Source organism: Nansenia antarctica (genome assembly GCF_963989245.1).
Source record: "Nansenia antarctica genome assembly, chromosome: 2".
NCBI classification, from domain to species: domain Eukaryota; kingdom Metazoa; phylum Chordata; class Actinopteri; order Argentiniformes; family Microstomatidae; genus Nansenia; species Nansenia antarctica.
The window spans coordinates 49,981,963-49,995,347 of NC_137675.1; the positions used below are offsets into that span (position 1 = coordinate 49,981,963).

At 44.3% G+C, this 13,385-nt stretch overlaps 3 protein-coding genes across 3 annotated transcripts; 1 reads left to right on the plus strand and 2 right to left on the minus strand.

The window, feature by feature from the left end:
• Positions 1-580: 580 nt before the first annotated feature.
• On the plus strand, positions 581-1,789 carry s1pr5a (sphingosine-1-phosphate receptor 5a; the record flags this gene model as incomplete). The annotated part of the gene is made up of 1 exon (XM_080524057.1): positions 581-1,789. The coding sequence occupies one exon, from the start codon at positions 581-583 to the stop codon at positions 1,787-1,789; it is 1,209 nt and encodes a 402-aa protein (XP_080380183.1).
• Positions 1,790-4,591: 2,802 nt separating this feature from the next.
• On the minus strand, positions 4,592-9,758 carry LOC308150229 (kinetochore protein Spc24-like; the record flags this gene model as incomplete). Its single annotated transcript, XM_080523082.1, has 6 exons — positions 4,592-4,698; positions 4,858-4,934; positions 5,378-5,482; positions 6,360-6,504; positions 7,561-7,732; positions 9,681-9,758. 6 exons carry the CDS (start codon positions 9,756-9,758, stop codon positions 4,592-4,594), a joined length of 684 nt encoding a protein of 227 aa, XP_080379208.1.
• A 1,475-nt stretch (positions 9,759-11,233) lies between these two features.
• Positions 11,234-13,103, minus strand: LOC308150230 (protein KRI1 homolog; the record flags this gene model as incomplete). Its single annotated transcript, XM_080523083.1, has 4 exons — positions 11,234-11,333; positions 11,447-11,511; positions 12,206-12,336; positions 12,944-13,103. 4 exons carry the CDS (start codon positions 13,101-13,103, stop codon positions 11,234-11,236), a joined length of 456 nt encoding a protein of 151 aa, XP_080379209.1.
• Between the last annotated feature and the right edge of the window lie 282 nt (positions 13,104-13,385).

Below are 13,385 nucleotides of genomic sequence, written 5' to 3' on the forward strand. Positions count from 1 at the left end.
GGCTCCAAGATAATTTAATATACTAGGCTATGAGACGGATACAATAACTATAATAATGATCTTCAATACTGTAACCATTTCCAGTTGAGTCATTTCTATTCAAATTAATGTTTCTTGTTACTAAATCATCAATTGGAACTGTGCATGTTTATAAATAGGTGAAGGAAATTACATAAAAGTTTAATAGGCTCTTTATGTAGGCTAAACATGATGTAAATTAGTATTTTATTTCAATGCTGTTCTCTCTTGTTTCAGGTTTCCTGTGAACAGCCCTCTAGTGGATCGGTCATGAATTGAAAAGTTTTCATTTACAAAGAGAAGACAGACGCACCCAGATATTCGTCTCTTAAAAATTGGAGACAAACATTTTTTGTACAAAATTACAAATACAATCGATTATCGATTCAATAAAGATTTTCCTAAGGAATTTGCTTTCTCCCTCAATAGACTTTCCAACCCTTGATCCTTCCAGGATGGAATTATGAACTGCCTAAGAACTATGTGACATTGCGTGGATATCATTTTGAAAGGATCAACTAAAGAGGACACAGCTTCCACTTTCTCTACTAAACAAACTAAAATGTCTACTGAAGCGTCACACGCTGCGTACGCCGCGGTAGCCCCGTCTGCGGTCCCCATGACCTCCGCGGCTCAGCTTCTCCGGATGTTCCGGGAGTACCAGAGCAATGCTGTCATCATGGAACACTACAACTACACAGGCAAACTCAAGGAGAACCGGTACCGGGACGGACTCAAACCAGAGGGCATTGCTTTCCTGCTCGTCTGCCTGCTCATAGTGCTGGAGAACGCTGTGGTCCTGTTGGCTATCTGGAAGAATAAGAAATTCCACTTGCCCATGTACTACCTGTTAGGTAACCTGACGCTCTCTGACTTGCTGGCGGGTTTCACCTACATGGTGAACATCGTAACGTCAGGGGCCAACACGTTGAAGATGACCCCCGTGTTGTGGTTCCTGAGGGAGGGGGGCGTGTTCATCATGCTGGCCGCCTCCGTCATCAGCCTCCTGGCCATCGCCATCGAGCGCCACGTCACCATGGTGAGGATGAAGCCCTACCAGGGGGCCAAGCGGGGGCGTATGTTCGCCCTGATCGGGGCCAGCTGGGTGGTGTCCGTGTTCCTGGGGGTGCTGCCCGTCCTGGGCTGGAACTGCATGGGCCGCCTGGACCAGTGCTCCACGGTGCTCCCTCTCTATGACAAGAGCTACATCCTCTTCTGCATCACCGTCTTCACCGCCGTGCTGCTGGCCATCGTGGTGCTCTACGTGCGCATCTTCCGCATCGTCAAGTCCAACACGCAGCGTCTGGGCCCCGGCATGCAGCGCAGCAAAGGCCTGGCCCGCAAGTCCCAGAAGTACATGGCCCTCCTCAAGACGGTCACCATCGTGGTGGGGGTGTTCATCGCCTGCTGGCTGCCCCTCTTCATCCTCCTCCTGCTGGACTTCGGGTGCCCCGCGCGGGGCTGCGGGATCCTCTTCAAGGCGGACTACTTCCTGGGCATCGCCATGTTTAACTCCCTGCTCAACCCCATCATCTACACGCTGACCAGTAAGGACATGCGGAGGGCCATCCTGAGGCTGCTCTGCCGCCACTGCCTCATGACCAAGGACGGGCAGGTGAAGAAGATCGGGGTGCCCTTTCTGGAGTGCAGCACCAGCAAGACAGAGGTGGTGACCTCTCACAAGATGGAGGGCATAGAGACCACGGTGTCCTCTGGGAACTTTACACCGTCGACTATTAAATCCATCTACCCCAGGATGTCAAAGACATGACTTTACCAGCGATGGCTCAGTTGGACTTAACACAGCAGTGATAAGCCGGGGGGGAGTCTTGTTGCACAAAGAGCAGGGTTCTAGATATCACCCTCGTCTTTGGCTGGTTCTCTCTATGGGACAGTCTTCTAACTGTGAGAGTACTTCATGTATGGGAGATAAAGGCGGGTAAGAGTGGAAAAGGAACTATTGCCTGGAGGAAAGCATTCCTGGAGCCCACCGTTCTCTAGTGTTTTGCACTCCTTCTGGGTTTGGCGTTTTCCTCCCTGACAAATAAGCTTGAGGTTTCTGCCCGTCAAACCTCACAGCCTCAGAGAAAGACCTTGTCGGTATTACTCTTCAAGCATTTCATTGACTAATAATGTTAAATATGCTGTTTCCATACTGTGAAATTCACACATTTACCTTTATGTGCAGAGATACATCACCCATGTATAGGAATTCTGTAAGCTTCTTTATTCGAACTGCAGTAAAACCGTCTGTCCCCTATCCTTATCCTAGCAACCAGTAGCTGCAGAAAGGAGGAACGTTATGAATGTTTCTGTTAACGCACAAATTGGAAAGTCATCATACAGTTCAGTTCATTTGGATGGATTTACTACATGTAATGACACATTAGACTGACTCAAACCAAAAGACGTCAAGCATTAGGGTCATCCTTATCTCCACATACACAATAAACACATAATGACATGTAGTTAAAACAGGGAGCATCCATCCACACCCAACACTGCTGCCAAAACCATGTAATTTCTGTCATCTGATCTTGGGTCAGCTGGAATTCTTGGGGTAGAGGTCTCTAGACCAACATCAGAGGCTCGGTGGCTTGAAGACGCACAGAGAACGTCACACGGATGCTTTTTTCGGGTTTGCACATCTTTGGAGGTCCCTCCAACACATGTCGCGGCAGACTTAAAGAGACAGCAATAAAGCTGACTTTAGAGGCCTGTTGACGCCTTCCTGGTTTTGTGGAGTGAGAATATGGAGGTCATATGCGAATTGTTGTAGCCTGTGGACAAATACAAGAGCCTCCAGAACTTTACTGTACAGTATATGCTGGAGAGACTTATGCAATGACATTTTATTTATGTCTTTCCTCTGCACACAGTGCCTGATGTAATATTGTGCCACACAATAGAAATGAGTCAAAAAGAAACTGAATGTTCGTTGTTTCTGTTTGTGCGGCACAAGATTATATTTGCGGGGTCCCCTGTAGGCTATAATGTTTCCATTGTAATGAAAGTGGCGTTTGAGAAGCAATTCAAATATGTTTTCTCACTGTATATACATGTACAAATGAAAAGATTTCTATTTCTGTCATACCACTATACAGTATATTGTGTAAATAAAATGAACTATAGTCTCTGATATTTTATCAGAGCTGCGTTTTGTTTAATCTGAACTATGCTTAAGTTATACGGCTACCGCCAATGTTTATATTGTGTACATTCAAACAATGAATAAAATGTATGTGAACAATAAACATTCATATTGGTCATTGTTTTGCGGAATAAAGTTGAAATCTGAATGCCACTTGTTATCTCTTAGCATATCTTATGAACCTTGATGCCTCTATGTACGAGCACTGGTGTTGGCGAGTGAGCTGTTTCAGATCTATGTATGACCTCCTAACCACCACAGACAAGAACAACTAGACCTACATAGATGGTGATCTCATCTCATACACATAATGTGTCAGTGTAAAACTAATATAAACAATCCTCTTTCCAGCATGAATCTTTATTGTTTAGTCACGGACCGTGACAGACATTTTATCACTTGGGAACTGAGCAACTTGTGTTTGTCTGTGAAACCTGAATGATCAGAAGTTGTTCACTTCAGATAGTAAATACACACACATGCAGCCCAATATAACCCCCCTACCAGAAGGCGTGTGCCCGTGGTTAAGTAGCAGTGGTTAAATATTGTGCTAGATGCCCTAGTTCCAGTAAGGTGCTAAACAAAAAAGCCACCAGCTTACATGCATGGTCACATGCCTAGGTCTTCTGAAACCTGCCCCTGCTCTGTCATACTTTTCTTCACCACATGCACGCTACGCTGGCACCGTAGCATTAACAAATGACTCATTTCGAAACAGAGGGGGGTGTCATATCTACCTGGAATGATCGGTTTGTATGTGGAAGGAAATCATGATGAATCTTCAAAACAAGATGGAAGTAAAAAAAACACAAATGCAATAAAGCGCTATATAATGCCTCATTTCAGGGTTTCTGTCATGCTCATTTCTTCAACCGTTTTAGGAGTGGGTATGATGAAGGATGGAGGCTGGTGTCATGTTTGGCTAGCATCTTAATCAGTCAGCGGGTTGTTACCTCAGACTTATGTTCATAAATCCATCTACCATCTTCAACAACCATTATTGAGTTTATAACAAGACACGTGACCCACATATTAATTACAGTTGCAGAGCATTAGTTCCAGAGTTGTATTATGTTATAGCTTTAATGCGTAACTTAGTTTATAAAATATTTTGCAGAGACATCTAATGTCAGACAACAGCAAAGATAGGAATACAAATTCCAGCCAGGTGTGCAGTTCATATAACCGGTACCCAAATAAACATTCCAATCGATGTTGTGTTTAGAAAAGCTGAACTATGGTTAATTAAAAACATGTTATATCAGTCAATCCCAAAAATAATAAAAACTGTGTGAAAAAAAAGAGTCTTTATTAACATTAGAACATTATACAAAACCTATAAATATAACAGACAAGACAATTACAAGACATACAATTCTTGGACAGATGAGGCACCCTTCTCTCTCTCTCTGCTCCACCTCTCTACCATTCAGTGGTGACGAAGGCCCACAGGTTGTCACTGACCTCACAGCGAGAACGCACAGAGGTGTCCATGTGGATGGGTGTGGCCACGTCTGCTCCATAGTGCACTGGAAGGGGTGAAGCACAACACAGTCAAGCCCTGTCCCGACGCAACCAAAACCCACGTCAAACCACCACAAACACACTACTCCACACGGTAGGTGCTGATTGTCAAAGCAATGGATGAACAACATGGGTAAAAGTACTGGGACAGATAGATTACATACCCCCTTTCAGAATGTGTGGCTCTGTGTCATGTTGCCATTTGATCTTGGTGACCTGGTGGTACAGCTGGGCTATATATCTGTGGTGGAGGGGAACAGAAAAGGAAGTCAGGTTGGACCTCTTAGCTCATGGAGATCGGTGCTCAACAACTCCTCTGGTACAATCACTGTTGTGACGGGGTGTTCTGGTGTAGTTGTCTGTTCCCATAGGGAGGTCATACAGTATGTACAGTAAATGCACCAGGTGGAGATTCACCAAGGCACGCATTTAGAACCAGCTTCACCCTACGGTGCTCAGAGTGACTCCCTCCATAACATGACTGCTAGGCCCTGTCCAGAAACAAAGCCTACCCCCCCCTTGTGTAGATCTGAAAAGGATGAATAGAAAAAGATGGTTAGTTGCTCTACCACTTGCCTTCACATAAGCTATGTATGCGGAATTGTCCCCCATCTTGCCTATACCTATCCAATCCTCTCAGATCTACACAAGGGTCTAGGGTGTCAGGGTTTCTGGGCCACTCACATGGCTGATGGGATGACCTCTGTGGTGTCTTCGTCCCCCTTCAGCTGCAGCTCCTGCAGCTCCTGCTCTGTGTCACGCAGAGTCTCTAGCTCCCTCTGCAGGAACCTGAGGGAACAGGTCAAGGATGCCAACACACAACACAGAGCGCATCCAAGGGCCACGCTTCTCAACATAGTGGTTTAACAGCAGGCCTATGTACAGTTATACATTAAAAAACAGTCAACACCACTTAGGTGTTGTCTGTTCTGGTGGATAATACTTGAAAAGTATCCCATGAGAAACCTCTGGGCTGGCCTTCGATTCAATGTCAAAAGCAGCAAAAACAAACCCTGTCACTACAATTGATAGAACTTCAAATTGCAATATTTTTCGGGGGAAAGCACCGGAGCTCACCATACCTACAACTTTTTAGCTCGGTGCAGGGACTCCTCAGACTCAATTGGTGCATAATACTGACATTTTTTCATCTTAAATCGCTGCAACGGATTGCAATCTGGTTATTGTTAGACAAGCTCAGGAAAAAAACATCTGCCCAGGGTGTAGCGTTCTAATGTGTTGAGCTGAAGAGAACAAACAAGATCTGTACTCTAGAGCATAACAGACTGTGTTATTGTATACTGTGTCACCTTAACTGCTCCTCCTGAGACTTCTAATGCCCCTCAGCACTGCGTCTCCTGAAGACACACGCTTTTTCCCCTTTGCTGTGTCCCCTAAAACTTCTATTGCCCCCCTTGTACGGTTTCCCTGTTTCTCCAGTGTCTATATATTAAAATAAAAAAAAGTCTAGGTTTAGAAGATAGTGATAGAAGAAGATTTTTCCTTCTATCACAGAGACTACCAATGGCCCCGGGCTGGATTATTCTTCCTGCTACGACTGGTGGATTCATGATTCATTTACTTAGTCAAATGTATTGAGTGTAAGTCGCTTTGAAATAAGGCATCTGCTAAATGCCAAACATGTAAATGTGAATGTTATGGATACTGTAGTTCTGAGTCCATGGTCAGGCTTCTGGCTGTGTGCTGACGCAGCTCCAGCTCCAGGCTCTCCAGCTTCCGCTCTGTCTGGCTCTTCTGCTCCTCCTTGTCCAGCAGAATCTGGCCTACTCTCTCCTCCAAGTGGACGACATCTGAGCATGAAAGAATGGAGAGGAGAGGACGACGGGTAGGGGACAAAATTGGAGGGCATGAAACTGTTCGGTGGTGCATAGTAGCCAGTGATGCCGGTAACGCGTTACTAAGTAACGCGTTACTCTAATCTGAATACTTTTTTCAGTAACGAGTATTCTAACGCGATACTATTTCCAAATCAGTAATCGGATTAAAGTTACTTATTCAAGTGACTGTGCGTTACTATTGCGTTACTACCTCATAACTTAGGCTAAATGCAGTATTTCTTTGTAATGTTCGATAGTAAACAAACATTTGTTTGCTTTTCTCGTGTCTTGGGGAGTGACGTCAGTGCTCACGTTTTCAACACGAGGTTGCAGCAGAATCGCTCACGTGTATCACCACGCTGATTGCACAGTGTAAACAGAAGAATGGAGCGAGAACAGAGATATGCGTTAAATAGCTGGAAATATAAGGATTATTTTGAGTTTGTGTCAGCAAAGGATGGCAAGAACATAAATGTTCGTTGTACACTCTGTGCTGGCAAGAAAATATTGTCCTGTGGTAAAAGCCTGAATGGTCAGGGTAGGTTTTAGGTTTTGTGAAACCACTCCTTGCTAGTTACTGTTAAATAAAGATTATATTTATTTTATTGTTTAAAAACAAGTATTTATGTTGGGTGAGGCAAAGAAAGACTCTTTATTTTGTTGTTTTAAGTTATTGTTTAAAGTTTAATTATGTAATTTAAGTTACTGTTAAAATAAAGTGAGTTTTGGCAAAACCAGTTTTCATTTTTATGTTGCGGGGGGGGGGGGGGGGGGGGTGCCTAGGCAGCTGCCAATAGTAACAAAAAAGTAACTAGTAATCTAACTTAGTTACTTTTAAAATCTAGTAATCAGTAAAGTAACTAGGTTACTTTTTAAAGGAGTAATATCAGTAATCAGTAATCAGAATACTTTTTCAAAGTAACTGTGGCAACACTGATAGTAGCACATCTACAGCACGGCACTACTTAGATCTAAACAGGGTTCAGAGATACACAAGTTAGCACAGAGAGTGTGATGACTTTTCCTTACCGGCTAACATCTCGGTCATGATTTTCTTCGTTTCCAACTGTCGATCAAATAAGACCTGGTATTTCTCCCTCACCGGCCTCAAACAATTCTCAGCTTTGCTGGTTCTGATTAGGTTGACCAACTGTTCTCCCATCTCCTCGTAATCGATCAGGGACATCGTGAAAGGTATTTCCTGGGAGGGGGGATATGGAAATGTTTAAGAAAAGTAACATTGGCTGCTCACGTTTAGCAAATGCATGACGCTACATAACAGTTCTCACCCTGTATGTATACTACTAGATAACGTTTCCCAGGAGAAGCAGCTCAGACTTCTCTGAACTCTTCTTGTATTTATTGTGTCAACCATCTTACTGGGCTAGCGCGCTGTATAAAGGTTGTTACTTAGCTATAATAATTAACTTTCATACCACCCTCTACCAACAAGGTTGTTGTCAAGATCTTACATAGCGTATACGCCAATACACAATGAATATGTGGGGTTTATTCCCCATAAACGTACCTGAGATGTTGCTCGACGTAAACACTTCACTCTGTTCCCGTATATTCAAAGGGGGCCTTCCAGCGCGCGCCTTAACAGATGAGATGCCCAAGTAAGTGTCTGATGAAAATGTCTTGACATTATGGAGTTAAATACATACAAACTTAATTAAATATCTTCATACTGATGAAAACAATTTATAATAATGTTTTACTTCAATATACATTAGAAGAAGGAAATTCATTGAAGTCGACAAATTCAGAGCTTGCCTATTATATCCGCAAGAGGGCGCCAAAGTAATGGGAATCCAAGGCAGAGGGGTATAAAATGAATTGACAATTGATTTTTACTATTTGATTTAATCCTTAACAATGTATGCGTATCAGTGAACAGATCCCTGCTCTGCATCTTGTCACAAGATATTTCAGGCAGTTTGTATCATGGGGTGTTCTTCCACTAAACAGTAGTTCTGCCCTACATACAACACAAAGTATGTCCTTTCTAAAGTCCAGTATACAGGTGCAACTCAAAACATTAGAATATAGACAATCCTCTCCAGGCTGCGGTCATCCCTGTTGTTTGTACACCTTTTTCTTCCACACTTTTTCCTTCCACTTAACGTGCTTTGATACAGCACTTTGTGAACATCCAACTTCTTTCGCTATTCATAGCTTTCAGTCACGTGGTTTCTTCCCTAGCAACCACCAACCTGACGGGCAAAAAGTATCATAGCAACATCGCTCAAAATGGCGAGTGGACGCAATATACAGGCTGCCTACTATTTAGACCACCTCACCCATGAAGAACTATCAAGATACATGACGGTGATAGGAGAGTAGGATTGACACCATTCAAATGGTTTTGAATTCCCTGGCTTCTCCTCTATCCGGACACCTTGGAATTATTTTCCTAACCCCCGGAGAATCAAAGTTATTAACCCGCAAAAGGTGCTTCCTTGACCGCCTTTGTCCGTGAATAACACCGGTTATGGAGGTGGTACAACCACAAGACTATTATTGCTAAATTCACCATCATTATACGGTCATTTTGAGCCCTTAACCACCTCGCTGACACCCCGAGAAGATATACTTTTAATATGAAACTCGATCAACCGGGAGTTCTACCGCTGCTGGACGAAACTCCCAACTCCCTGTTAGCGGGGTCGAGGGAATATTTATATCCGGGAATTCGCTCCTTGCTGTGTCCACGGTGATAGGAGTGGAGGATCGACTCCAAAAACGTTTGAATTCCCTGGCTTCTCCTCTTTCTGGACACGTTGGAATTATGTTCCTAACCCACGGGAAATCAAAGTTATTAACCCGCAAAAAGTGGGTTTTGCCCGTGGGTTTTGCCCGCAAAAAGTGCCTTTTGCCCGTCAGGTGGGCGTTTCCACTATGCTGTGACGTCACATGAAAGCTATGAATAGGCTAGGTGCACGATCTCCACTACTTCCTGAAAGGCACCTTGCATGAACATATCCTGTCTCACTCTATTGGTTTAATTGATTAATCAGCTGTGCACTGTGTGTTCCAACAGTTTACCGCACAACTGATTAATCAATTAAACCAATAGAGTGAGACAGGATATGTTCATGCAAGGTGCCTTTCAGGAAGTAGTGGAGATCGTGCACCTAGCCTATTACCTTTTGAGGCTTTCCCTCCTTGTGGAGGGTGTCGATGATGGTTTTCTGCACAACTGTCAGGTCAGCAGCCTTCTTCATGATTGTGAATTCTACTGAACCAGACTGAGACCATTTAAAGGCTCAGGAACCCTTTGCAGGTGTTTTGGATTAATTGGCTGATTAGAGTGTAACACTTGAGCCTACAATATTGAACCTTTTCACAATATTCAAATTTTCTGAGATATTGAATTTGGGGTTTTCATAAGCTGTAAGCCATAATCATCACATTTATAACAAATAAAGGCTTTAAATATCTCGCTTTGCATGTAATGAGTCTATATAATATCTAAGTTTAACCCTTTAAGTTGAATTACTGAAATAAATGCCAACTTTTGCACGATATTCTAATTTTTTGAGTTGCACCTGTAGTCATTAAGCAATAACCATTACAGCGCACACAAAGTAGTGAGTACACAAATGTATTTATACAAGTTTGTTGCTTATATTACAAAACACAGTCACATCGAGAACAATGATCTGTTCCAGTTGGTAATTTTAATGGATACAAATACGAAAATTAAATGAAAATATTAATTTGAAAACAGCTAAGCTAATGTTGCATTCAGAGAAACATAGAATCCTTGAGAGAACTTACTGGTAACTATCAACTGGATATGTTGCTAATAGTGCCCATAGAGAACATTGTTAACACAGTGATAAGAGAATCATGAAGCACTGTGATTTCTTTTCTTATGTGCAGTCACATTTTGGACATATTCAGTTGGCAGGAAGTTCTCTGCCAACCAGATAATAATATGACGTGCTAAGCAAGTCTGATTGTGTCCTTTCACCCGCTCCTTCACTGCTTGCTCTTTTGCTTCTCTGCTTTGTTTATTTCTTTTCGTTTCTGCCTGCCTAGCTGTCTGAAGTGCAGCCTCTTGGGGTTCAGTCCGTAGGCCCTCAGCCTCTGTCCGCTGAACTCTCGGCCCCCCATCTTCACCCTGAAGGGCCCCGGCATGAGGCGTCCTCCGGACTGCCTGTGTTTCTTCTTGGGCCATTTTGGCCTTTCAGTCCTAGGCTTGGCCGTTGCTGTTGTCTCCTTGACGACGGTCTCGGCTGTCTCCTTGACGACGGTCTCAGCTGTCTCCTTGACGGCGGTTTCTGCTGTCTCCTCGACGACGGTCACCGTCTTCTTCTCCTCCTCCAGTTTCATCTTCTTCTTGGGGACCAGGAAGTCATCTTCGCCCTCCTCTCCGGCCTGTCTCAGGGCCTGGACCACAGGGCTTTCAGCAGAGTCTAATGAGGCGGCCAGGCTGGGTCCAGCCTCACTGTCTTTCTCCTCCTTTTCTGCATTCTTCATCCGGTCCCTCCTCTTCTTCCCCACTTTGTTCTTGCCTTCTGCCTGGTCTTTGTCCTCCCTGCAGGTAGACATGATGGATAGAGTAGGCAAACTGGTTAGCGCTGATGATGATTATGTTAACAGGGCAACATATTGTCATCAAACACTATTTGAGCTTTTTTTTGTCTTTTTTAACAGTTTATTCTACTAACATGCAAACACCAATGTTCAATACTCACTCGGAATAGAAGGAGCTCAAGATTTCTTTCTTTCTGCTTTGATTTTTGGCTTTGATTATGTAGTTCTTCAAATCACTCATCTCCTCCTTGTCAGACCTGAGAAAGAGGTAGAATAAGAGAAAGAGGGAGAGAAAGGGAGAAAGAACGGTCAGAATAGCCATTTTCTCACAGCAGCAGATTCATCTAGTTCAGTTGGGTTCGTTGGGTACCTGAACATGCAGGTCTTCTTTAGGGAGCTCCAGCGGTTCAGGTCCTTCTCATCTGCCCCCAGGATCTGAGGAGAGTTAGCGTGTTAGTGTGATAATAGAACACGAGAGAGAGAGAGAGAGAGAGAGAGAGAGAGAGAGAGAGAGAGAGAGAGCATGCTTTTCTATGACAGCTGAAGCACATGCAGCTACTGGGTTAGCTCAAAACACTACTGCTGAAAGGGTTCGACCAGGTCACTCATGAAAAAGAGATCGCATCTCACTGAGACGACCCTGGATAAATAACGGTCCAATAAAATGTTTTACTGGTCCATACTACTCGTTGTCAAGAACCTTGACTGAATGAGATTTCAAATACTAATGATACTACTACTAAAGATACTAGTGATAATACTACTCATGTCATTCGTTCAGGCCCACAATGAGCTCCGTTCCTCCTCCCTCCCTCCATCGTCCAGCTCAGAGAGAAGATTAACTGAAGTCATGCCCTGGTCAGAGCCGTCCCCGGAGGGAGGCAATACCAGATCAGTCAAATCTAGGCTCATCAGCGCTGGACTCAGGGACGGCACAACACGCAACCCCCAAACCTCCCCCAGCCCGACCTAGAGAGTCCAGGGGGCTTAACACACTAGAAGGCCGAACCGAACTGCGCTGGCTCTGATATTCTTTCCAGCACTTTTGGCCTTTCCAGCACTTTGGCCTTTCCAGCACTTTTGGCAAGCCAGCCCTGCCCAGCAGTGTGATATGGGCACACAGACTCACCTCGTCGGTGGACAGGCCGAAGTCGTTGGCCAGGACCTGCCTGTAGCGGAACCTACAGGGAAGGTCGTCTATGATGTCCTCATAGTCCAGCCTGTAGTACTCATCCAGGTACTGCTCGAAGCTCTTCTCCTCTGAAACACACATCAGATTAGATTCAACTTTATTGTCCCTGCAGAGTACAAGAACAACACTCTGGAAACGCACATAACAAAAGTCCAGGGTCTCAAATACAGTCTTCACATGACAATCAACTGGATATAGAATGGGAACATTGTTTCACACTGACGAGGTAAAACATGTCGAATAAGCCCTGCGGTGGTGTAGCGGTCTAAGCACTAGCCACTAGTGCAAGCTGCCCACCGGGGACTGGGATCGAATCCCAGCTCGCCAGACCCGGATATGGCCGGGGCACACACAGGGAGTGGCATATTGAGCGGCCGCTCCCGAGGGCGGTATAGGAATATTTCCGGACAAGGATCCGTCGCGCAACAGCGCCCCCGGGGTGCCGGAATAACGGTGCTGGGCTCGAGGAGCCAGTCAGCTAGTCTGCCTGGCGATCTCCTCTGGGGCTGCCGGCCACTGCAATAGGCAGGGGATAATTGGATGCTAGGTTGGGTTCAATTGGATACCAAATTGGGTGAAAAAGGGATAAAATCTGGAAAAAAAAAAAAAAAAAAAAAAAAAAGATGTAGAATAAAGGTAACTAAAAACCAAGGTTCTGGATCTTCTCACACTTACGGGGATCGAACACAGGTTTGTTCTGGGTGATGACCTCAGCGAAGTGAGACTTCTTTCTCTTCTTTCCCATCAGTGGAGCGTCCTCCTTCGTCAACTTCTTCTCCTTCCTTTTCTGCTTCTTGGAGGTCGACGGCTGGCTGGGGTCATAGTCTGCATCCATCTGTTCAGGTGAAATATATATTGTAAATATTCATTCATTCATATTCATATTTATATCTTACTTTATTTTATATCTATGTTCCTTGGCATTTTTTGCACTACTTGCTTTTTAATTCTTCTTCTTATTATTCTTATGTTGCCAGTTTGCACCAACTACCACAGCAAATTCCTTGTATGTGAAAACCTACTTGGTGAATAAAGTCATTCTGATTCTGAAAGATCAGGTAAGTGGCCTAAGACCTTACAGGCCTGACCATCTCCGACATCAACTGGACCTCTATTC